The following is a 26,160-nucleotide window of genomic DNA, read 5'->3' on the forward strand; positions in this document are numbered from 1 at the left end:
CTTGCAGAGCAGCACTTTGCCAATTTCGAAGAAGTTAGAAAATGGTTAGATGAATGGTTTTGCTTAAGGACAAATATATTTTTTGGGATGGTATCCATAATGGCCAATCAAATGGCCAATACATTGAATAAATAAATTTTTCCATTTTCTTGAAAGTTATATCGTTTTTTTTTTTAAATACCCCGGAATAACTTTCTGGTCCACCTGATATATCATCACGATTATTGCTTTTCGTGCAGTTCAATTTATTAATTATTTTTTAGCAATAACAATAAAATCTTCCACTGGTTCTGGTACCTATAAATTAATTTTTAAGATGACATCAATTCTCATGATCATTGCTTCCGTATATATGGTGCTATTAACACTGGTGACTATATTTTAGCCCGATTATTATTTGAAGTATAACAAATAGAAATATTAAAAAACTCTAATGAATAACACATAAATATAATAAATTTAATGCTTGAATATCCCTCGACAAAGTGAGAGAGACTGACAAATGAAAATTCAATTTCAAAAAATGAAATCCACATTCTTGAAAAAAGATGTATTGGCAAGTGTAATGCATTTTACCTGCTTTCAGTAGATGTTAGATTTATTTAAGTTAAAAATAGTAAAGCAAACAACAAACAAATGATCAGTATTTCTGATGCAAACTCGTATCCTATCACCGAGACTATGTTTGAAATACGTTTCCAATTATATAAAGAAAATGATGATAAACTTAAAGTTTACTACTACTATTTCCCATTTTCAGGCAATCTATAAATTCCATCTAGAAAGAAGGATGTATCTTTTCACGTTATCTATCAATCCATCCATTTTTTGGTATCTTCATAACAAATGAAGCGCAGCTCAGACGGGTTAAGACCATAGAGTAATAGAGACAAGACTCAGTAGGGGTCTCTGGCGAAAAGTTTTGCTTTACCCGACATCCAGATGGGGTTATATCGGTCATTCAAGTAACTTTGATTGACTAATTTAAATATGCATTATAGGCACCTGTAAAAACATTTCGCTCTGAACATATTTGGTTAGTTCTTTCATAAGCTTTGCCACGCAGGTGGGGCACGTGACAGCCCAGGTGTCTCGTTTAATTGACCAATAAAATTTAAATAAAAAACAATCTATCTATTAAATATAAATATTATATATAAAAATCATAAACAAATACTTTGGAACATCGAAATTACTTCTTCAGTCTTTTCCCTTTTCCATATTTGTTTAGTGCCATCAATTTAATCTATTAGAGATCTATCAGAGTTCTGTATTTCTGTTTACTTATACCGAAAACAAACTTTCAGTCATTCCCTGTTAAAATTCAGTTTACCCAAAAGTATATAGCGCACCTTATTATTTGTAATATTCTATCTGGAAAATAATTATGTAGTGTACAAATAAAAGGTTTTAAATTTACATTTTTTAAAGATATTTGGCAAAAATATCTATATATAAAAATATATATATTATCGACGTGGCAATATGGCAAAAACCTACTGACAGTATAATAAAACAATTTTATGGGGCATGAAAGATTGCCCCGACTCGTTTTTTCATATAGAAACATCTGGAGTTGAAGTTATAGAGTCATACCCCGTTAGTATAGAAGGCGAATGAGATGATAAAAATTAACCTCTGCTGAGCGCTTCGAATAATTTCTCAAACATACTAGCCGAGGGTGTAGCAGATCACTTGAAAAGTCCTCGGCCTGACACATAGATGGCACTACTAGAATTAAATCCATATGCTTTTTAGTTGGCCCTAACCCTCAAAAGATGGGACAGCTGTCGGATCATTAGTTTGTGAATTATAGGATTTTGAGTGAAGCAAATTTTGTGATTGTGAAAAAATGGATGAAAAGGAATTTCGCGTGTTGATAAAATATTGCTTTTTGAAGGGAAAAATACAGTTGAAGGAAAAACTTGGCTTGAGTTTCCGGACACTGCCCCAGGAAAACTAACCATCAAGAATTGGTATGCTAAGTTTAGACGTGGTGACATGAGCATTGAAGACGGTGAACGCAGTGAACGCTCAAAAGAAGTTGTTATCGGCGAAAACATTTAAAAAATCCACAAATCAGCAAGACAATGCACTGTGTCACAAGTCAGTGAAAACGATGGCAAAAATACATAAATTGGGCTTCGAATTGCTTCCTCATCCACCATATTCTCCAGATCTGGCCCCCAGCGACTATTTCCTGTTCTCAGACCTCAAAAGAATGCTTGCTGGGAAGAAATTTTCGTCGAATGAGGAGGTGATCGCCGAAACTGAGGCGTATTTTGAAACAAAGGACAAATCGTACTACAAAAATGGTATCGAAAAGTTGGAGATTCGTTATATTCAGTGTATCACCCTTGAAGGGAATTATGTTGAGTAAAAAAACTGTGTTTTACTATGGTAGGCCGGGGATTTTTTCATTTGTTCTACAAAAACATAAATATGAGCAGGAAACATGCAGAAATATTAACCCAGAATAAGCAGAAATTGATCTGTTATGAGATGAGATCTGTGGTTATCTCATCTAAATGTTTAAATAGCAAACAATCTAGGAGACACGTTGAGGGAGACTAGATAATTATTGGAAATCCTGATAACAACCCCCAGACAACATCATAGGCCTAAAGGTGTTTCTCAACACTAAAGCGCATCAAAACATTTCTCAGATATTGAATGGCCAAACAACTCTTTCAATGGCATCTGTTGAAAATCAGTTTATCTCCGAAATAGACAATTTTAAGGACAAAGTCAATACAAAATTTGTGAACAAAAAAGAACGTAGGATGAACATAATTTATAAAAAATAGTTAAGTTTTTAAGCTAAAAGTTAAGTTAAGCAAAAATTGCAGAATACCTTAAAATGTTTATAAGGAGCCACCACGGCCTTTGATTACCACTTGTTGAATCGATGTAGGAAAGGAAATATTATTAGACTACAAGTCTACTCTACGTTATCTTTAATTAATAAATGATCGCTCTCTATCAATACGAAAAACAAACACAAAACATCGAATCTTACATAAGCATTCGTCAGACATTCGCCGTAGCATATATTTATTTATTTTACTTCTGTAACGAATGGTACTTAACAAAAATGATCTATCATTTATCCATCGAACAAAAAAAAACTAGTATTAAACCGTCGGGCGTAATGTTCTCTCAGCGACGGATATAATTTTCAGTTTAGAACAAACCCATAGACGAGCCAATGGGTAAACAAAACGTATTTTTCGGATATACGACAAAGTATCATCTATTAATCAGAAAATATTTTTTAAAATATTGAACCGACTTACTAAAAAGTAAAAAATAATCAAACTTAGATTTTTAATACAAAAAAAAGTTTTAAAATAAAATATGTACATGATAATTAATAATCGTTGTAATAATTAAATAAAAATAAACAAAAATCTTATTTACTACTACACGTATTTTATATTCAACTATATACACACAATTTAGCTTAATACCTACATAAACCTATTTATCTATTTACAATATTATTTCAACTACTACCGATTAACCACTTTGAAGTCGGTGCGAGCACTCATTAGATTTTATTTCTTTATAATTTAATTTTGTGTATATGTCGCGAAATTATTTTTGTATTGTTTGGACTTGGCAATTAGTAGTAGTTAGTTATTGCAAATAGATAAATAGGTTTAGGTGGGTATTAAGCTAAATTGTGTGTATATAGTAGAATATAAAATATGGGTAGTAGATAGGTTAAATAAGGTTTTTGTTTATTTTTATTTAGATGTTGCAACGATTAATATGTACATATTTTATTTTAAAACGTTTTTTGTCGTGTTAAAATTCTAAGTTTGATTGTTTTTTACTTGTTAGTGAGTTCCTTATTTATTTTTTGAAGTCCGTTAAGTTTATTTAAATATTTTATTTATTTTCAAATTAGAACAAACCCATGGACGAGCTATTGGGTAAACAAAACGTATTTTTCGGATATACGACAAAGTATCATCTATTAATCAGAAAATATTTTTAAAAAAATTGAACGGACTTCAAAAAATAAATAAGGACCTCACTAAAAAGTAAAAAATAATCAAACTTAGATTTTTAATACAAAAAAAAGTTTTAAAATAAAATATGTACATGATAATTAATAATCGTTGTAATAATTAAATAAAATAAACAAAAACATTATTTACTCTACTACACGTATTTTATATTCTACTATATACACACAATTTAGCTTAATACCTACCTAAACCTATTTATCTATTTACAAGATTATTTCAACTACTACCGACTAACCACTTTGAAGTTGGTGCGAGCAATCATTAGATTTTATTTGTTTATAATTTAGTTTTGTGTATATGTCGCAAAATTATTTTTGTATTTGTATTTGTATTTGGACTTGGCAGTTAGTAGTAGTTGGTAGGTTTGCATTGCAAATAGATAAATAGGTTTAGGTGGGTATTAAGCTAAATTGTGTGTATATAGTAGAATATAAAATACGTGAAGTAGTAAATAAGGTTTTTGTTTATTTTTATAGTAGTAGTAGTTATTTAAAATAGATAAATAAGTTTTGGTGGGTATTAAGCTAACTTCTGTGTATATAGTAGAATATGAAATACGGGTATTAGTAAATAAGGTTTTTGTTTATTTTTATTTAGCTATTACAACGATTAATATGTACATATTTTATTTTAAAACGTTTTTTGTTGTGTTAAAATCCTAGGTTTGACTATTTTTTGAAGTCCGTTAAGTTTATTTAAATATTTTATTTATTTTCAACTTAGAACAAACCCATAGACGAGCGCTTGGATAAACAAAATGTATTTTTTCCCGATATACGACAAAGTATCATCTATTAATCAGAAAAAGACAACAAACACATTACTACCGCTTATCTCTTAAAATAAACAACACACGGTAAACTTGATTGTTATAAATATAATCAGCGCGAACTTTTATTTCGGGGTACTTCGAACTTTAGACGGCTTATATAAATAAATATTGATATCGAGAAGATAACTGATCAATCAAAATCGGTGTATTAGTTACAACAGATATGAAATCATAAGAAAATATATAGAGGCGTGAGAAAAATTGAATCTTTTAGTGGTAAAAGTTGATCTGGGGGCTTAGTGTTTTTTTTAATCGCTTGAATAGACCTATAGTCAAACCAAAGTAGCAGTGAACTCACGCCATCTCAATTTATAGCGGCAAAATGTCGCGATGTGACCGCATTTAACTTTATCTTTTTATGTTTAGTACTTTAGTCTCCTTCATTGATGTGTTTTCCTCCCAAATCATTCTGATATCACTGTATATCTCCTTAGTTCATTCTGTTACTACTACTTTAATCATTGCATTCTTTCTAATACATTTACTGTATCTGCAAAACAGTTAATAATAATTATCTCCTCATACATTTTAATCAAATGCTCATATATATTCTGAACAAATACATGGATATATATCCATGCACATATATCTTTCTCGCTCTATAATACGATTTTATACAGTTATTTCTACAATATATACTCATCTTTAGTTGTTTCCACTCTCATCACACTGTCTTGGTATTGTCAGCATTGAATCATAATCCCACACCTCGAAAGTTTCATTCACTCACTATCGCTGTCTCTATTCAAGTCAATAATTAATAGGCTGTTAATCTACGATCTAACACTAGTTCACAATTTCACCATTTATCAATGTCTTCTTCTGTGTATTTCATGGAGTTTATCCATTCAAACAGTTTTTGCTTGTATGCTTGTATGAAATAGCAGCTTGTATTTTAAAAACTGTATTCTTTTAAAAGCAATGTCTGGAATTTGCATTAGACCTCTTCGTGGATTATCCTATCCTATCTTTTCTAACAGTGTTTGAAGCAATGGCTTATACCCCTTGAAGAGCTGCGTATCTCTAAGTTATCCATGAAACTTTTTCATATTAACAGTTATCTCTGAAATAATTGTATTAAATTATGTCTATATTTCAAAAAACTATTCGGCGTTTTTATACATTTCATAAATTTAATCTTGAATAGAACTAACATGAAGTTTACTATATAAGTTTTTTCTTCGGTGAATCCAAAATTATATTGTTTTTCTTTTATTGAGAGATTTTTGTCATAGGAACTGGTCATGGGTTGGTTTTTTTAACAATAATAAAATGAGAAAGGAAATATCGTTTGGCATTGAAACGAATTTACTTGTGATACGCAATACATTATACATGTTGATGACGTGAGTTCACTGCTATTTTGGACATACTATAAACAAATTAGCGATGTCAATAACTAAGCCTTAATCTATTTGAAAGGCGTTTATTGAAAAAAAACTAGTACAATATATATTAATCATTAAATATTCATTTATTTTCTACTAACTTTTTCTTTTTATTTTCAATTAACTTTCTAACTTTTTCCTATGCTTTTGACATGGCGATACTACGTCAAAAGAACGATGACGATTTGACAGAGATCCAATTATCGATGTATTCTCGTAACAAGCCTTTTCCAACAATCCATAGCTGGTACCCTCGGAAAGGGTCCACTTCTCAACTCACATTACTGTTGGTACTGCAGAATTTTGCCAGAGAAATTTGTGAGGAACTGGTTGGTTCATTTTTCATTCAACAGACATGTCTAAAACATTGCATTCTACGTCTTTAAATATGTTTTTCGATTGTATACTGGATGTCGTCTTTTAAACAACTTCATTTTTAATATGATGTTGGAGAGAAGCATTGAGAATTTACCTGAAACATCGCATTTGAAATATCTCGGATCTCAAAGATTTGTAGTTTACAAATGTTAGTCTGTAACAGTGTGCAAGTCTTGGGGGATACAGAAAAATTAGAAAGATAAGCGTCCAAAAGATATATATTTTATTTTTTATTGTATTCTTTTCTTAAGAAAATACTGGATTTAGTTTAATACAAATTTTAAATATTTTCTTCTCAAAATGTATTTTCTGCATACACATCTTGATATTTTCTCACAAAACCTGAGTGACGCGAGCGACGAGCAAGGAGAGCGGCTACTTTTAGAACCGTTGAATAATAGCTATGATAGCTTCTCTTGAAGTACCCATAGTTACAGTTTTTTAGGGCCAAATAGGCCAAAGCATTGATTTGTAAACCAATATTTTGTTATCTAAGGATAACTTTGATTGAAAAAAAAAGCAATATACTTGGTACAGTTCAAGTCCAAGTTGTTTGCGTTTAGCAAGCATGTGCTTCCTCATTTAGATGGATTTTGTTTCATTAGCTTTAATAGACTTATTTCAAACGCAGTTATATTTTACTTACTGTAGTAATTTTTGTGGTCAATATATCAGCAGTATACAGGATATACAATACTATACCTAGTATACTACCTAGTGGAGTTCCCCAATATAATGATTTCAGCAACTTTCCAAAGTCTAGAGAAGTAATTAATTCAGGTTATGACACAGAATTGCACAAAAATGTTTGCAACGAACGTACACAATACCAACTCCAGTACCACCTCAATCCATCAAAAATGTTTTTACAATGTTCGCATTCAACTTATAATACTTAATTGACGATATTTTTAATAAGAGGTTATTAATAGTTATTAGATCAGAAACAATTTTCATTAACATAAAAAATAAGAAACCTTCAATATCTATGTCATAAATTAATGTTATTAATATTTTTTTTGATTCGAGTGGTACTTACGGATGATTTTTTCTATGTACATAATACTCGAAATTATTGTACTCTATCTAATCAAAATGCGAATGTTTGGTGGGAATTTATCTCGTTATAGAACGTATCACAGATTAAAATCCAATAAATCAAACTTGTGGTGGTTGGTGCACTTCCTTGAAGGTGTGTCGTCCGCTCGAATTACTTATCAGTCAGTCGGTTGGTTCATTATAAGATTGTCGTTTTTTCTAGAGGTGAACTTGACATGTCGAACAGGGACCGATTGAACGACAGCATGGATATGAAGCCGTTAAACGACCGACCCAGGGTGGTGATTGAGGCTCAGAAACCGAGGAAAAGGCGACTGCGGGTTAGTGATCCCGACTTCGTGCCACCGGATGGAGGATGGGGATGGCTCATAGTTTTTGCCTGTGGATTTAGTAATGTAAGTCTATCTGTTTTAATTAAAATTAAATATTGTTTATATTATTCTATTTGCATCTTATCTAGAACGTCAACAATATGCCCGTCGGCAATAGGTATTATTATATGATTTCTGTTATACAATATAACTATACTGACATGTAGAAGATCACTTTAGTAAGTGATCTACTCTACAACTTATAATCTAAATCTTATTCTGGATACTATTCTAACTTATTTTAAAGTCTATCCTAACTTATTATAAAAACTATTCTAGCTTATTCTAGAGATTATTAAATCTCACTTTATGTGTCTCTTAATTAGTTCGTATGGCAGTTTGTGTTTGAGTTTATGCACTGCACTGTCATCGCGCACATTTAACTGTTTGGCGAGTGCATTGGGATGCACTAATAATCTTTCAGAATACTTCGCACTAACATTTCCAATCACACTCGTTATGGGTTCTATGGGGATATCGCGCTGAATCAGTTTGTTGGACACGTAATATGGAGCATCGACCATGACTCGCAACACTATTCTGGAACCTCTGGAGGATATCTATGTTAGATTTGCTAGTATTATCCCACAGTTCAATACCATAGGTCCAAATAGGCCTAAGTATTGACTTATATAGCAAAATCTTGTTATCTAATGATAATTTAGATTTACCAGCCAGTACATTTGGTTTAGTTTAAGCCCAAGCTGTTTGCGTTTTGTAACTATATGTTTTTTCCATGTCAAACGTCGATGGAAACGCATTCCCAGATATTTTAGGTTATCTGCTTGCCGAAGTTCGTAATTAGTCAATTTTACTGAGGGACATGCTCTTCTACAAAGGGTGAATGTTAAATGGGTAGATTTTGTCTCATTTGCTTTGACACGCCACGTTTTCAACCACAATTCGACTTTGTTAAGATGAAGTTGGAGGTTTTTTGTGGCTGATATTGGATCCTCGTGTGACGATAAAATCTCTGTATCGTCAGCATATGTTGCAAGAGTAGTGTTTCTTGTGGTCGGTAGGTCAGATGTATACAATAGATATAACAATGGGCCAAAAACACTGCCCTGCGGAGCACCCGAATATATTGTAAGTCAGTGTATTCGTCACCCTGTTTGACAATAAGATATCTGTCTGTGAGGTACGATTTCAGCAGTTGAAAGTGCGTATGGGTCAAAAGCTTTTTCAGTTTAACATGCAATCCAGTGTGCCACAACTTGTCGAAGGCCTGAGAAATATCAAGAAATGTAGCGGAGCAATATTTTTTATCGTTTAACTTTTTGTTAATTTGGTTGAATCTATGTATTTGTTCTACTGTTCCGTGTTTATTACGGAAGAAAATTGATGGTCTGGAATAATAATATTTCTTTCCTTTGCGATTATTTTGAGTTTTTAAACGTTCTATTGAAGCGAAATTACCCTATTATTAAGTTTTTTTTTTTCTTGAATCACTCGTAACTAGCTGGTAACCCTGCTGTAAGTTATTCTAGTGTTTGCTTTGGATCTTTGAACAATAAATTACTAACATCTACCTTAAACTAATATTCATATAACGCATAGGTTGAAAAGACCCGGGCGTAACAAAGAAAACGCGTTTTTTTTTGTTCATAATTGGATTTATTCATCAACATAATCTCTATCTAGTGCCACACAATTATTGCTGTCTACTCAAATGATCGTTTTGATTCCCTAGTGAAGTAATGGATCCATATTTCATCCATTGTCACATAAAGATACAAAAACTCCAAATACTACTTAAAATCATCAACACTTTCATGTTTTTGGTCAATAGTGAGCAAACACGGCACCCACTTTGAACAGAGCTTTCTCATAGTTAAATGCTCATGCAATATAAAATCAACATGTTTTTTTGATAATTTTACGATGTTAACTAACTCACGCAATTTCACTTTTTGATAATTCAAAACGAATTTGTCGATTTTTTTATGTTTTCTGATATTACCATCTCATTTGGACGTACACTGCGTTCTGCATCATCCGTGTCTCTACGACCACATTTGAAGTCAGTAAACCAACGTTTTATAGTTGTTTGTGATGGCGCGGAGTCCTTATAACACATTTCAAGTCATTGCTTCGCTTGAGCGGTATTTTTCCCATCGAGTAGTGTAAAATTAAAATACGAAATTAATTTTGATTAATTATTTTGAAAATAACAAAAGTACTGTCACTCTTAGCATAATAACTCGTAAATTTATGAGTAGAATGCCATGAAATTGTAACCGCTTTCTTTGGAAGGTTAGTACTAACTGAAAAAAAGTTGTGACTGCAATAAAATTAGCGTCATCTATGTGTTAGGCCCAGGACTTCTTTAGCCCATGTGTAATTAGGCCTATAAATTACTTTTAAAATTTTTTTTTAGTTTGCAGCTTTATTGTGGAAAATCGGTTCAATGTATATTATTCAGAGTATAGTTAAGCAAATTTACGAGTTCTGTCTCGAAAGAACAATGCATCTTTGGTATTATAAGAGCAAGTAAAGCGCTGCTCGGTCAGGCCACGACCCATATGTCTGAACAAGTAGTAATTAGAGCAAGGTCTGGAGGATACGACAGTAGTACTTCCCATTTACTGTTTCCAAGTATATTATCACCGATTTCGCCACATGCGGTCCTGCTTTGTCATGCTAAATAGCAATTTCGCGCAGTGCCTAGCTCAAACGCATCATTTTTAATTGATAGCGATCCTCTTTGTCTTCGCGATCCACTTTATAACATCAAAACTAGTAGTTACATGTTGAAATCAATAGAGCATGATTGCTATATGCTTCACACATCATTCTATGACCTTTCAGTCGCCATTTTGGTATAAATTGTGGTAAAAAATCTTTCTTTTTGTTGGTTACAAATGTAGCCGATGCGATATAATGCATAATGATACCATCTGTTGTAAATCCTTGAAAATTGATGTATACGACTGATATTATAGTCGAGAGACTTTGTGGCACCTTGGGTCTCTACATACAAACGATGGATTTCGATAATACTTTCTTTTTTATTAAAATATATAAATAACACAATATTTGTAGGTTATAATAGGCACACAAAAATTTTACTCTACACCAGCTGCGCTCGTCAGTATAATTCTTCAATATATAAACTTGTTATTTTCAATCTTCAAGTTTTATCTCATCTCAAAAATAATTTGAATATTAGAAAGTGCGTGGATATGCTACAATTAGAATCGTATATGATTATTTGAATAGCGCATTATAAGTTAGTTCGATATCAAAAAACGTATTACCGTTACATACAGATTTTTCAATAAGGACGGATCGACGTTGATGTGGAATAAAATAACGAAGTTATTTTTTATAATGAAAGTGTCCATACTAATCGACATTAATGATAGAAATGTGCAGAATCTTTAATTACATCTTGGGTGTGACAAGAAATTCCGTGTTTAAGTGTTCATTTCTGAAATATTATTATTTTTTAATTAATTACATCTTATATTCGAGCTTAGTACAATCTTAATTTCGTCTGGTCGGTCAGTTGAAATGTGTGGCTGTCAATGAGATTGTTTGTCCGAACACACACTACTATTTTGTGGAAAGAATTTGCACGAGAACTAAAAAGACTGGTTGAAGAAATACTTGTTTATTTCGATTTAAATTGATACATGTGTTCGACGGGAAAATGGACAGGATATTAGGTTAGGTAAAGGAAGTACGGTAGCGCTGTGGAAGTGGTACTGTTACAAGGTGGTAGGGAAAAGAAAAGAGAGCGAGACGTCGTCGTGGTGGTCTTTTATAATGGGGAACCGCATGGTACCAATCCACCGACGTTGCCAACCTTTGAACTTGCTATAGGTGAATGCGTGGTGGCCTAAAGGGTCGTAGCGGTCGCTACAGCACTCCCCTCCTAGTGGAGCTGCCGTGGAATGTACCTTCATGTTGTACAGGTTCCTGAGTGTAAATCACGCAATTAATCGCCCAGGGACTGCATGAGATGGGGATCCCAACCTGAGCCAGAAGTTTTACGGCATCAGCTGCCATCGAAGTTGTAACAGGACGTCGTTCGTCTGTGGGCGTTCCGATTTGTTTAAGGGTACCTATAAGTGTGGTGCCTCACGTGTCCCGTTTCGTGATGCAAGGGTGTTTATGTCTTGATGTTATGCATGATGGGCTTCTGTGGTTTTCGTCCATCAGGCTAGTCTCGTGGGATAACGTCGACTATGTGATGTTGATGGGTTCCATTCCTTGTGCTATCCTTCCATGCACATGTCAAATACCTGTCGAGTAGTGTGTCGGTCGAAATGTGTGGCTGTGAATGCGATTGTTTGTCCGAACATTCACTACTATTTTTGGAAGGAATTCGCACGACAACTAAAAACACTGGTTGGATCAAACTTGTTTATTTCGATTTAAATTGATACATGTGTTCGACGGGATAATGGACAGGATATTAGGTTAAGTAAAGGAAGTACGGTAGCGCTGTGAAAGTACTGTTACAAGGGGATAGAGAAAAGAAAAGAGAGTGTCACGTCGTGGTGGTCTTTTATAACTGGGAACCGCATGGTACCAATCCACCGACGTTGCTAGTCTTTGAACTTGCTATAGATGAATGAGTGGTGACCTAAAGGGTCGTAGCAGTCGCTACATACTACTGTTCGGTTGTACTTTCATTAATATACAAGCAAGGCGAGCACGGGATTAATAAATCAGTATGCATTTCCCAAATTAGAATAAAATTAATGTACTTAAGCTATACACTTATATACTAAACTAGATAGTGCGGTTTGGTTTGCTTCAATCTTCTGATTTCTTGCGTATTGTACAGTATCTAGCTGTTTTGCTTCCACGTTGCATAGTTTAGCAAGAGATACGTAGAGATAAGCATTGGTAGTTAATCGTAGAACTTTGTTTAGTTTGAACAGAAAGAACAGAAGAACTTTTGTTGGATTACTAGTCGGTTTGATGTTTTAGTGCAACTCCATATTTGCACCCCATAGGTCCAAATAGGCTTTTTGATTGACTGATCTCTTTGATTTTTAGGTCAAATTGCAAGTATATTCCAATGTACCAGTATAATTTCTTGAATTCAAGTATAATATGCTCTGCTTTTTGTCGAACATAATGTTTCCAGTTTAACCTACCATCGATCATATTCCGAGGTATTTGATTGATTCTGCTTGAGGAATCGGGCATCTGTCAAGTGATATAATTAAGTTTTTGTCAATTTGTCCCGCCAAGCGAAATTAACACCGACAGATTTGGAGCTATTAAGCTTAAAATATTAATGAATAAGAATTAAACTTGGATCAGGTACCGGTAGTAATATTGTCGAAAATAAGGTAAATTCATCGTAAAGGATTACAAAGTCCAAGTTGACGTCAAATAATAAAATCTGTTAATCGCTTGTGCAATCGGAGATCAATCAAAATGACATATATGACATGTGATAAAATTATTTTTATGATGCTTAATATATAAGAAATTTAAATCAACTAGTCACTGCCTAAACTGCATACTAAGATATTCGTATTTTATAATGTTTACGAACATTAATTTTTTTACTTTAACAAGTCATTTATTAACGAAAATTGGTACAATATATATTAATCAAAATGTTTTTCTTCATTTTCTACAACTTTTACTGGGTCGAGTTAGTTTTACTATCGCCATTTTCACACTTTTTATTTTGCATTTCTTAGTATTGTTCAACTGACGTCACAGTTTCATTTGATATAAGCAGCTTGCAACACACTAAATTTCATTGTCCATATGGATGACTCTCCTGGATTAACCCCTAACTTTCAATGTTTGGGATTATCCACTTTTCATCCCTATACACAGAAACACTTCTTTTCTGTCTTGCAAGTAATGAAACCGCAATTCGTGTGGCAGCAAATGTCTGAAAATAGCAAATGTCTGAATGTAGATAAATAGTCTAAGCTGGATGGCAGTTCTTTGAAAGTTTGAGCTGGTTTTTCGGTCCAATAAGTCCTTCAGTTCATTGCATATAATGACAACAGACAACAGAACACAATTTGATGATGAACTCACTCAATAAATAGACGATTATTTCTGTTCCCTGTTTTGAACGTTAAATGATTCATGAGTTAATGCATCATAACAATTAATCTGACTGTGACGCTAACTTTTATATTGTTTGTTAGTTTTTCCTGATTTACTGTATTATTAATGTAGTCCAATACTTTTTGTATTATTATAGTTCAGATTCAGCCCAATTCACTTTGATTTAGCTCTCCATTGCTATTATTTGTATCAACTAAACCGTCAATCCTTTATATTTAAGAAAAGATAATTCTTTACCTATGGTGATTCAAAATTAAACCACAGAACTCGCCTAAACCGACTTGGTGGCGCAGTGGTAAAGGCAACAGGACGGTCCTCCTCCTGTTGCGATAGCTGCGGGTTCGAATCCTGCTGGGGTATGGTCGTAAATTTATGTTGTGATTGTCCTAGGCAAGAGTGTAAAATCCGACAAGGAAAATGATCCCAGTCACGCCAGTAACAAGGCTGGGTAAGCCCGGATGTCTTCTGGGATGATTTCTAAGTTGGTCACTCGCCAGTCGGTGGGCTTAATGCCTAGGACCGTGGTTCGGAGCCCACGTAAAATTGTAGGTCCAGTCCAGATAAACCCATAGTTGGTAAAAGGAAACTTTAAAATATGTAAAAAGAGAATTCGTCTAAAAACAGACAGTATACAAGTAGATAAAAAAAACATTATTTCTAATTTTTTTTCTACTCTGTGGCAAAGAAATAATACATAAAATTATTTTTTATACATCCAAAGTTCACATGGTATAAAGAATAAAATGTTCAGGTTGACCTTTGTCGGTTTCATGAAAATACTTTGTTAGAAGCGTTGCTTTCTATACAGAAAATAAATAGTGTCGTAATATACATAATATATAAAGTGTCTCAAAATAAAATTCATATTCAATGGACTGATTAATAAATATATTAATTATTCTACCGTACAAATCTGTATTAATTATTAAAATACATCATTTAGGGTTTTTTATAAATTCCTTTATTAAAATTAGCGTACAACTAGCAATTAATATTTCTTTGTTTCAATATACTAACAAATAACTACAGCTAAGATATTTTCCACTGGTTTTCCGAAAGGTTTTTGGCGCCTTGGCGTGATACTGGAGTCTCCCTTGATGGGAATTGGCAACTCTGCTGATAGTGTCCGTGACCATCTCAATTTCTAGGTTGCCATGGAGGTCACAAATGCATACGTAACAGGTCAATTAGTTTTTTTATTCTACATAATTCCCTTCAAGGGTGATATAGTGATTTATAGCGATCCTCCAACTTTTCGATATCATTTTTGTAGTACGATTTGTCGTTTGCTTCCAAATAAGCTTCAGTTTCGGCGATCACCTCTTCATTCGACGAAAATTTCTTCCCAGCGAGTATTCTTTTGAGATCTGAGAACAGAAAGTAGTCGCTGATGAGGAAGCAATTCGAAGCCCAATTCATGGATTTTTGCCATCGTTTTCACTGACTTGTGACACGGTGCATTGTCTTGGTGAAGAGCACTTTCTTTTTCTTCAAATGCGGCCGTTTTTCGGCTATTTCATCAAAAGAGCGGCATTATAATTTCATTGGAATCCTGAAAACTATTTTATTTTAATATAAAGAAATGACGACTTGTTGAATCAAAGGTACAGGGTGGTGTCAATTGTGTTGTTTAACATATTTACATAGTTACCTTAACGATCCTAAATGTAAGTTGTGTGTTTGGTGCAACTTGGTGAAATAATTATAAACATCAATTAGTTAACTTAATGACAAGCATTCCTCGAACAAATCAAACTAATTAAAAACATATTAGATCATTTCTTTATTGTTACTTTTCTTAATTAACGGCACATAGCACTTGCAGTGCTATAAAGTGAAATCGAAAATAAGTTAAAAATTAGATTGCTGTCACTACGGTATTCGTTTATTACCAATAGGTGTAGTAGTGTAGTAGTGTGTAGTGTAATAGTGCGTAAAATAAAAATTATGTCTAGGTGTCTGCAAAGTTGGAAAATCCATAAAAAAAAAGTAGAAGCGACAACCTCGCATTTTAGTTTCTCATCCTTATTTCAATATTCCCAGAATACATAAATGCTCCATAATAAAAAACTACTTTAAAAAATATAAATTATATTATTATATTATCCCCTAAAGACATTATCGATTTTTTGCAGATACCGTAGGTTTTTACCTCGAACCACATTTTTTTCATGTTCGTTTTGTACAGAACAATTTTAAAAATGATTGTGACCAAAATGAGTCACTTTTACATAAGATTGCAAAAAGTTAAGACAACAATCGACTATTATACCTCACTCCAAATGAAAAGAAACAATGGTTATTTTGTGATTAATAAATCATTATACATTTTATAGGTTCATCTATATTTTAGTGTCGTATATACTTTTTTTTTTATTTCAGCTTAGCACATTTCCAATGTTTCAACAATTCGGATTGGTGTTCAGGTCCCATTTCGAAAAATTACACATAAGCTCGGCACAGACAACGAGCGTAATTAATATGAACTCGGCGTTCAATGCTTCCATGGGTACGTTACATTAAAGGTATTATTTTCACTCCATTGTCAGCTGAAATAAATACGATACGGTTAGTCACCGTAAGTGTATGTTAATTGGATTATTTATCGGAATATTGCGGTTCAACGAGAATGCTGCGCTTATGCCTTTTTGTTTAGGAAAATGAAAATACAAATTAAATTTCGCGCACTCTAGCATTTCGTTCTCGTCGATTCTAAAGAACTGTTTATGCGTAAGATTATCTGTTCTTTATCTATTAATAGTGTATGTTGACAGTAACGTTATTGTGTTATGTTATGTTAGATTCTGTTAGGGAATTTTATCTGATATAACCGAAAAAATAGACCGGCAAATATTTACTAAGTTGTTAAATACAAGAAGTAAACAAACACCTAAAATAGACCAGCAAATACCCTGTTGAATGATTCTATCGGTGATCTTGATAGTCTCACATCTTTCTCTTAGGTCTTGATTGTTGATTTAAAACCCAATTGTAGTATTCGCCGACTTAGTATTTATTACCTCTATTTTTCTTCCAGGTACAAGAGTCTAATTTTTGAAGATCCTGACAGGGGCACAAAATTTGAGTTTGCGACGTTGCCAGTTCTTGTACATTTTACATCCTTTTGAAGAATATAATAAATAGAATAAATTGAATTCGCCAATTAGATTAATATCACTATTTAGACTGATTGCCACTGATTAAATTAGCTCGGGTTTCATCCAGTATAGCAGCCATTGGAATTTTGCAACCAGTTTGACTGACATCATATTTTGATCTGGTTTTAATAACTCTCACCCTCTGATACACTAAGGAATTCCTGATCGATATGCCTCAAATTTAGAAGTCATCATTTATAATCAAAATATGAACAGTACAAGAAGAAATAAACTGTAAACAACTGAATTCTTAAATTTACAAAACAGAGTTTTTACCAGTACTAGCGTCAAATCCAAAATGGCCGTTATAGTTCGTTGGATTCCACCTGTCGATTGCTTGTAAGTGGCAACGTCGCAAAATCAAGCGGAAACTACCGAATACCAGTTATGATTCTCCATAAATAGCCACTACTTAAGAGGTCAATTGAAAAGTCCCCGGCCTGACACATAGATGGCGCTACTAGATTTAAATCTATATGTTTTAGTGAGCTCTAACCCTCAAAAGATGCGTGAATAAATTTGACAGCGTGAAGTAACTTTTGTTATTGTGAAAAAAATTGATAAAAAGGAATTTCGCGTGTTGATAAAATATAACTTTTTGAAGGGAAAAAATACAGTTGAAGCAAAAACTTGGCTTGATGCCCAGTTTCCGAGCACTGCCCCAAGAAAATCAACCATCAAGGATTGGTATGCTAAGTTTAGACGTGGTGAAATGAGCACCGAAGACTATGAACGCAGTGGACGCCCAAAAGAGGTTGTTACTGACGAAAACATTTAAAAAATCCACAAAATGATTTTGAATGACCGTAAATTGAAATTGAATGACATATCAGACACTCTAAAGATATCAACTGAATGTGTACATGATATCATTCACGAATATTTGGGTATGAGGAAGCTCTGTGTAAAGTGTGTGCCGTGCGGCTCACTTTCGATCAAAAACAACGACGAGTTGATGATTCAGAGCAGTGTTTGAAGATGATCAAGAGTAATAAACCCCAGTTTTTGCGTCGATATGTGACAATGAATGAAACATGGCTCCATCATTTCACTCCGAAGTCCAATCAACAGTCATCCGAGTGGACTGCACATGATGAACCCGCTCCAAAGGGTGGGAAAACCCAACAGTTGACTGGTAAGGTTATGGCGTCTGTATTTTGGGATGCGCATAGAATAGTTTTTATTGACTACCTTGAAAAAGAAAGACCATCAACAGCGACTATTACATAGCGTTATTGGACCATTTGAAGGACGAAATCGCCGGAAAACGGCCGCATGTGAAGAAAAAGAAAGTGCTACTTCACCAAGACAATGCACCATGTTACAAGTCAGTGAAAACGATGGAAAAAATCCCTGAATTTGGGCTTCGAATTGCTTCCACATGAAGCGAATGCTAGCTGGGAAAACATTTTCGTCGAATGAAGAGGTGATCGCCGAAACTGAGGCCTATTTTGAAGCAAACGACAAATTATACTTGATATAAAATGGTATTGAAAAGTTGGGGGGTCACTATAATCAGTGTATCACCCTTGAAGGGAATTATGTTGAATAAAAAAAACTAATTTTGCCAAAAAAATGTGTTTTACTATGGTAGGCCGGGGAATTTTCAAATGACCTGTTGTTCTGTATATTTATTGAATTATTCTTACAGTTTAATTATTTACACGCCTTTGTTCTTATACAACCCATACTGTTTCTCTTCTTACTCTATCAAATACCTTTTCAAAATCAATAAATGCTAGATATATCTGCTTTTTTGGGACTGGAATTTTTTCACTATTCTATTACTAATTTTAGACGATTTTCTATAATTTAATCTTATATTCTTCATGACACATGTTCTATATATTTCATAAAAATATAATCTCGTATGTTTGTTATCCAAAAACTCATTTCTTTTAACATCTTTATTATTTAACACCATGTTATATAATTGGACGAGCAAAGAAAGAACAACCAAACTAGTTTCTCGAGACTTGTTAATAGAGTCTCATCGATTATTTAATGTTTTCTGACGTTTCCCAGAACATGTGCTAATCGTTCGAAATGAAATCAGAAGCACAGACAACCATATAAATAGTAATTCAGTTAAATGCACTCTACACTGACCTTGAATGAAGTACTGTTATTCTTATTACGATTTTCATTATCACAATTCCAATGCTATAACAGATAAAATACATAAAAGCAAACAGTTCTAGTGCCGTATTTGCTTTCGACTGGTTGTTATTCCGTCAATAGGTCTACTTTGTTAAATATAAGAATACAGGAAATAATTTTTTTGTGATAATTCTCCAAATAAATGGCTAAAATGTTTACTTAATAATTTATGTACATAATTTATTGTTCGTATAACGCTACTAATTATCAATTTAAGGTCAATGATTATGCGAATAAAATTTATACAATTATATAATTAATTAACTATCACTATCATGTTATCATTAATTAACAACACAAAATAAGTTGTGGTAAAAGTAGTTTCGCTTTTTACGAACCGCAAGATTTTCAAAAGCCTCTTTTGAAGCCTTAGATTATTAAGATATATCGGAGAATAAAGATATATCAATATATATATATATATATATATATATATATATATATAGTGTCAAGACTTCCCAGCCAATATTCAAAAGTCTCACTATGAACAATTTCTTTACATCCATTTCTGAAGCTGTTGATTCGTGTGGAATATTATCATCGAAATTTCCAAAACGAACACGAGCAAACCATCAATTCTGATATTGATACTCACTTAAGCACTCACAATCATAAATACCACACAATTTTCGATGAACCCGAGCGGCATTTCTTCCTTTTCGAAAGTAAAGAAGTAAAAAATGACCACCTTCTCTCTCGTTCTCAAACCTAGAAACTTAGAAAAAAAATATTAAGAAAAAACGAAATTACTTTTTCCCCAGATATACGAAATAACAAAAATTATATTTTTTAGGCTTGTTGAACGGGCCCCTGTTCAGAAAATTCAGCTACAGACAAGTGGCAATGTTCGGATCCCTCCTAGTCGCCTCGTCACTCATGCTCTGCAGGTTTTGCGATAGTTTCTGGGGTTATATGATATTATACTCGGCATTTTATGGTAAAAGTGATCAACCGCTGTGATAATGAATATATAAATCGTTGATCCTCAGGATCCGGTATTGGTATCACCCAGTCCTCGAACGCTCTGGCACTGAACACTTACTTTAAAGAAAAACGAAGAATAGCCACCGGCTTTTCCTGGAGTACCACGGCTCTAGGACCGATCGTGTGGCCTTATATCATCGTCTTCCTGAACGGTCTCTATGGCATTGAAGGCACACTATTAATTTTTGCAGGATTTGCCCTTCATTCGTTTGTATGTTCTCTGCTTCTGCAGCCGGTCGAATGGCATACTAAATTCAAGGTGAGTGTAGTTTTATTAAAACGCTTTCACTTTTTCATTACAAAAAATCGCAGATAACAGCTCTCATCAATATATAAAATGTTATCTCTAGCTATGACTAATAAAAGGATTATATTTGAATCTAACTTGGTTTATTATATCTGAGATTATAAATATTCCTCTGATATTATAAATATTCCAATCGTAAACATTTAACAATATTATTACACCACCTTTTTGCAGACTATCAGTCCAGAATCGGCTGCATTGATTGAAAATGGCGAATCTGGCCACAAAGGCTCCTACGGGAAGATCAGGAAGAACAGAAGTTGGGTTTCTAGTCAATATCTCCATAATGAAGATGATCCCATCCACACCGGTGATAGATCTTGATACATATATAGATTTAAGACATCATCTTAACCGTATCTTGGTTTCAGGTTATGAAATTACGGATCCCGGTACTCCTATGATGGTGAAATATAATGATGGATGGTACTCCAAATCACAGCTTGGTTCTAGACTGTCGTTGGCGTCAAATAAAAGCAAGAAGGGAGAGACGGGATCGAAGCCAATGTCGGCTAGAGCTTCATCCAGTAATTTATTAGACACAGGTCCGTATATTTTTAGAGCTTCGTGTGTTAAGGCATCATAAAATTAACAAATGCGATAACTATTCATTATGTGTGTTTTATAAATATCTTAATTACATGCTTATATAGTTCCGAATGACTTTATGACATGTATAAGTGTTATTCAAATAATAATAGTTATTGAAATACTGACTTATGCTTGTTGGTAATCCTGTAATTTGATTTGCTAAAATTATATATTAGTATATAAATTAAAAAGTAATTTCAAATTCATATTTAGCCTACAAGCAATAACTTAGACTAATACTTTTATTTTGGATATATTTATAGTATTTAAAAATAGTAATAAGCAGTTCATATCAATTATATGTAAATAATTATTTTACTTTTATCATATTCAGTATATAACCCGCTCCTTCGCCATTTCAACACATTAATAATCAAATGGAAAAAACTAACAATAATACCTACCTAAAAAGTAATGGTATTTTGATTAAGTATTTGAAATCAAGTGTCAAAACGCAGCAAACCTTTAAAATTAATTAATAAAAACTTCTATATATTGCTATTTTATCGGCATCCTTAATTAAGAGGGGTTTTCAACGACTGTGAAGGACTTTTATGTTAAGACTTCCCAGCCAATGTTCAAAAGTCTCATTATGAACAATTTCTTTGCATCCATTTATGAAGCTGTTGATTCGTGTGGAACATTAGCATCGAAATTTCCAAGACGAAAACGAGCAAACCATAAATTCTGACATTGATACTCATTTAAGCACTCATTATCATAAATACCACACAATTTTCGATGAACCCGAGTGGTATTTCTTCCTTTTCGCAAGTAAAGAAGTAAAACATGACCATCTTCTCTCTCAATTTCAACCTTAGCAATCAACGCGCAATAACTTTTGATCTAACGACGCTATGTACCTTTCAAACACGTTATGGTATGACTTCATTATAATACTTCATAATAATGCAAGAGATATGACGCTTTAAAGTCATTTATTAAGAAAAAACGAAATTACTTTTTGTGTATATGAAACGAAGCTTCGTATGTTAAGGCATCATAAAATTAACAAATACAATCAATATTAATTATGTATGTTATGTGAATATCTTAATCAAATAAATTAATCTTAAAAAATAATATTATCAAATAATAATAGTTATTGAAATATTAACTTATACCTGTTGGTAATCCTGTAATTTCAGGCTAAGAAATCTATATAAAGCAACACATTTTTTACAAAATTTATATATTGGTTTATAAATTAAAAAGTAATTTCAAATTAATATTTAGCCTTAAAATATATCTAGAAACAATAACTACCTAGACTAATATCTTTACTTTAGATATATTTATAATATTTAAAAATAGTAAGCAGTTCACATCAATTATATGTAAATAATTATTATATTTTTTTCATATTCAGTATATAACCGGCTCCTTCGCCATTTCAACACATTAATTATAAAATAGAAAAAACTAACAATAATACCTTTAATATTATCATCATTAGGTAAACTATATATTGTTTCAGGCCGAGATAAATCTATATCCCAACCCAAAAGAAAAATATCCCAAATCAATAAACCTACCATCGCCGAGGAGCCAGAGTCAGACGTGAAAGTGGACGAAGAAAAAGCTAAACCCGTCCAGAACGAAAAAGAAGTACTAAAGGAGGCCGTCAAGATCCTCTCTGAATATAAAGAACAGAAACAGCCGCAACCCGAAGAGCATACCCCGGCGCCTCCGCCGAAAAAACGCAAATTGAGCATCTGGAAGAAAATCAGCATTTTCTTCGACTTCGAGCTGTTCAAGGATCCCATATACGTTAATCTGATGTTGGGCATCACGATCGCCAACTTTGCCGAATTGAATTTCTCGATTCTGACACCGATGGTGCTGAAGGAGTTCGATTTTCACGAATACGAGACGGCCACCTTCATGTCCTTACTGGGTGCCACTGACATTGTGGTCCGGTTCTTCGTTCCTTTCGTTGCCGACAAGATCGGCTGGGATAACAAAACGTTCTTCTTGATTGGAGTAATGGCAATGGCTTTAGGAAGAATCAGTAAGTTCTATAATTATCTTCTCTGAGTTCTAGAATCTTGAAAAAAGTAGATATAACAATTCGTAAAAACACTAACACTAAGTGGGGAATTTCCGTGTTATTTCGGAACTTTAAACAAAACAGTCTAAATTTAGAGGTTTGTTATGCAACTTAAGATACATATTCGGGCGTTCCGTAAAAATTATAGGGCTAAATCGTCTATTTTTAATTATAAGTAATACAAGGACTTTGAAAAATACATTCGGTATAGTATACAAAATTGTATTTATATTTTTAGATCGGGGCGGGATGGTTTTTTTATGTTTCATTAATATTTTTACAAAGAATTTCGAAAATTTTTACGTTGTTTTGATGAAATTAAGTCATTTACTGGGACTACGAAAATAAATCCAAGTCAAAAATATTTATAAATAGGCGTAAAAATGCGAATTTAAACCTGGAATAAACCCACGCACACTCGATACACTTAAAAGATGGAAACCACTAGCCTGATTTCGATTTTCGCCAAATTATTAATCAACCCGTATCGGACATAATTGACAGTGCCTATGTCCTGTCACCTCTGTATGATCCATCCCAATTTAATTTCAGGGATCATTTGTTTTCTGCCGTTTTAAATTGTCAAAAAAATAGTTATGACGTTTGGACGGTTATTTGCAGGTATTTATTTATAACTCATAATGTGAACTTATATTGAAAATAACCCGTAGAAAAGTTGTAGATGTGTTTACAGAAAATCCGAGCGAATCTTTACTATTACTGCATGCTTGAATAATGTACGGCATAACCTATAGTATTTTAAGACGTTTAAAGTTAATATTTATATTGGAGCCTTATTACGAGGACGCGTCAAAAACATTCGAACTGTATTAATAGAAACTATTGTTTGTCGTGGTTATTCATACATATGTCGGCGATATTATTTATTTCTAATAGTAAAATTTTGATATTTATTACACACTAAAGTATGGAAAACCGAAAATATTATCAAGTTTCGTTTTACGATGTTAAATTTTAAACGATTTTCTTTTGTCACCATATACCGTATATGTACCGGAAAGTTATTACGGTTTTTTTGTGAAAAAAACTATATAATTTTCAAGAAAATAGAAACATTTATTTATCCAAAATATTGGTTTCCAGTTCCAGGTTTCAACAGTTCGTAATACACCACATTTAACGCTTCTGCTAAATGTTTTTTAATTTGAGTTTTTAATTATAATATATATATATATATATATATATATATATATATATATATATATATATATATATATATATATATAAAAATCCAAGAATTAAGCTTCGAATTGCTTCCTCATCTATCGTATTCTCGAGATCCCAGCGACTATTTCCTTTCCTATATATATATATATATATATATATATATATATATATATCGTTTTCACTGACTTGTGACACGGTGCATTGTCTTGGTGAAGCAGCACTTTCTTTTTCTTCAAATGCGGTCGTTTTTCGGCGATTACTTCCTTCAAACAGTCCAATAACGCTATGTAATACTCGCTGTTGATGGTCCTTCCTTTTTTGGACTGCGGAGTGAAATGATGAAGCCATGTTTCATCCATTGTCACATATCGACGCAAAAACTCGGGTTTATTACACTTGATCATCTTCAAACACTGTTCCGAATCATCAACTCGTCTTTGTTTGTGGTCAAAAGTGAGCCCGAGCGGCACCCACTTTGCACAGAGCTTTCTCATACCCCAATATTCGTGAATGATATAATGTACGCGATTTTTTTAATGTTTTCGTCAGTAACAACTTCTTTTGGGCGTCCACTGCGTTCACCGCCTTCGGTGCTCATTTCACCACGTCTAAACTTAGCATACCAATCCTTGATGGTTGAATTTCCTGGGGCAGCGTCCGGAAACTCGGCATCAAGCCAAGTTTTTGCTTCAACTCTATTTTTCCCTTCAAAAAGCAAATAAAATATTACACGCAAAATTACTTTTTATCCATTTTTTCACAATAACAAAAGTTGCTTCACTCAAAATGCTATAATTCAGAAACTAATAATCCGACAGCTGACAAATTTATACACGCATCTTTTGAAGGTTATGGCAACTAAAGAACAACTAACTAACCTAAAAACATATGGATTGAATTCTAGTACCGCCATCTATGTGTCAGGCCGGGAACTTTTTAACCTGTTATTGTTTCTCGTGTTTATTAATACATATATCGGCGATATTATTTATTTCTAATAATAAAATTTTGATATTTATTACACACTAAAGTATGGAAAACCCAAAAGATTATCAAGTTTCATTTTACGATGTTACATTTTAAATTATTTCGTTTTGTCAACGTATATCAGGTGTACCGAAAAGTTATTACGGTTTTTTTTTGTGAAAAAACTATATAATTTTCATGAAAATGGAAATATTTATTTATCCAAAGTATTGGCCAATTAATTCTACAAAACCCAAAAAAAACTGTTTGTCCTTTGAGCAAAACTATTCATCGAGCGATTTCCTAAGTTCTTCGAAATTGGCGAAGTGCTGCTTTGCGATAGTATGTCCCATCCAAGTGCTTTCAACGCTTTCTCGATCTATTTTGCTTTATGTTGAAGAATGAATTTTCTTGACTCCGTGCGTAGATTCAAAAAAATCCCACCAAACTCGGTAAAGTATCCTTAACCCAAAATATTACTTATAAGTATCTTAACCAACTTGCATTTGTTTAAGTAAATAAACCTATTCAAAATAATTAAGTTTTTAATTGATAGCATTTTACAAACAACTTTTTAAAGGACAACAAAATTTTGCTCTATATTATGGCCATTCAATATGGCTTTGCACTAAAA

The 26,160-nt window shown here is 33.0% G+C and overlaps 1 protein-coding gene across 3 annotated transcripts in view; it reads left to right on the forward strand.

Annotated features, from left to right (window-relative positions):
• LOC143205191 (uncharacterized) overlaps positions 1 to 26,160 on the forward strand; it is a 31,492-nt gene that overhangs the window by 2,957 nt on the left and 2,375 nt on the right. Inside the window, exons 1-8 of one of the 3 annotated variants that reach the window (XM_076418323.1) lie at positions 7,773 to 7,827; positions 7,897 to 8,089; positions 16,505 to 16,631; positions 20,234 to 20,377; positions 20,430 to 20,683; positions 20,906 to 21,041; positions 21,103 to 21,276; positions 22,800 to 23,333. In XM_076418323.1, coding sequence (XP_076274438.1) covers positions 7,910 to 8,089; positions 16,505 to 16,631; positions 20,234 to 20,377; positions 20,430 to 20,683; positions 20,906 to 21,041; positions 21,103 to 21,276; positions 22,800 to 23,333 — 1,549 coding nt within the window. In that variant the 5' untranslated portion in view covers positions 7,773 to 7,827; positions 7,897 to 7,909. Of the gene's footprint in view, positions 1 to 7,772; positions 7,828 to 7,896; positions 8,090 to 16,504; positions 16,648 to 20,233; positions 20,378 to 20,429; positions 20,684 to 20,905; positions 21,042 to 21,102; positions 21,277 to 22,799; positions 23,334 to 26,160 lie in introns of those variants that run through there. The other 2 variants (XM_076418322.1, XM_076418324.1) reach the window with 2 other exon arrangements.

The sequence above is a fragment of the Rhynchophorus ferrugineus genome, unplaced genomic scaffold, assembly GCF_030347505.1.
Source record: "Rhynchophorus ferrugineus isolate W39M unplaced genomic scaffold, kcgeb_rfMv2 rfM11, whole genome shotgun sequence".
Classification (NCBI taxonomy): domain Eukaryota; kingdom Metazoa; phylum Arthropoda; class Insecta; order Coleoptera; family Curculionidae; genus Rhynchophorus; species Rhynchophorus ferrugineus.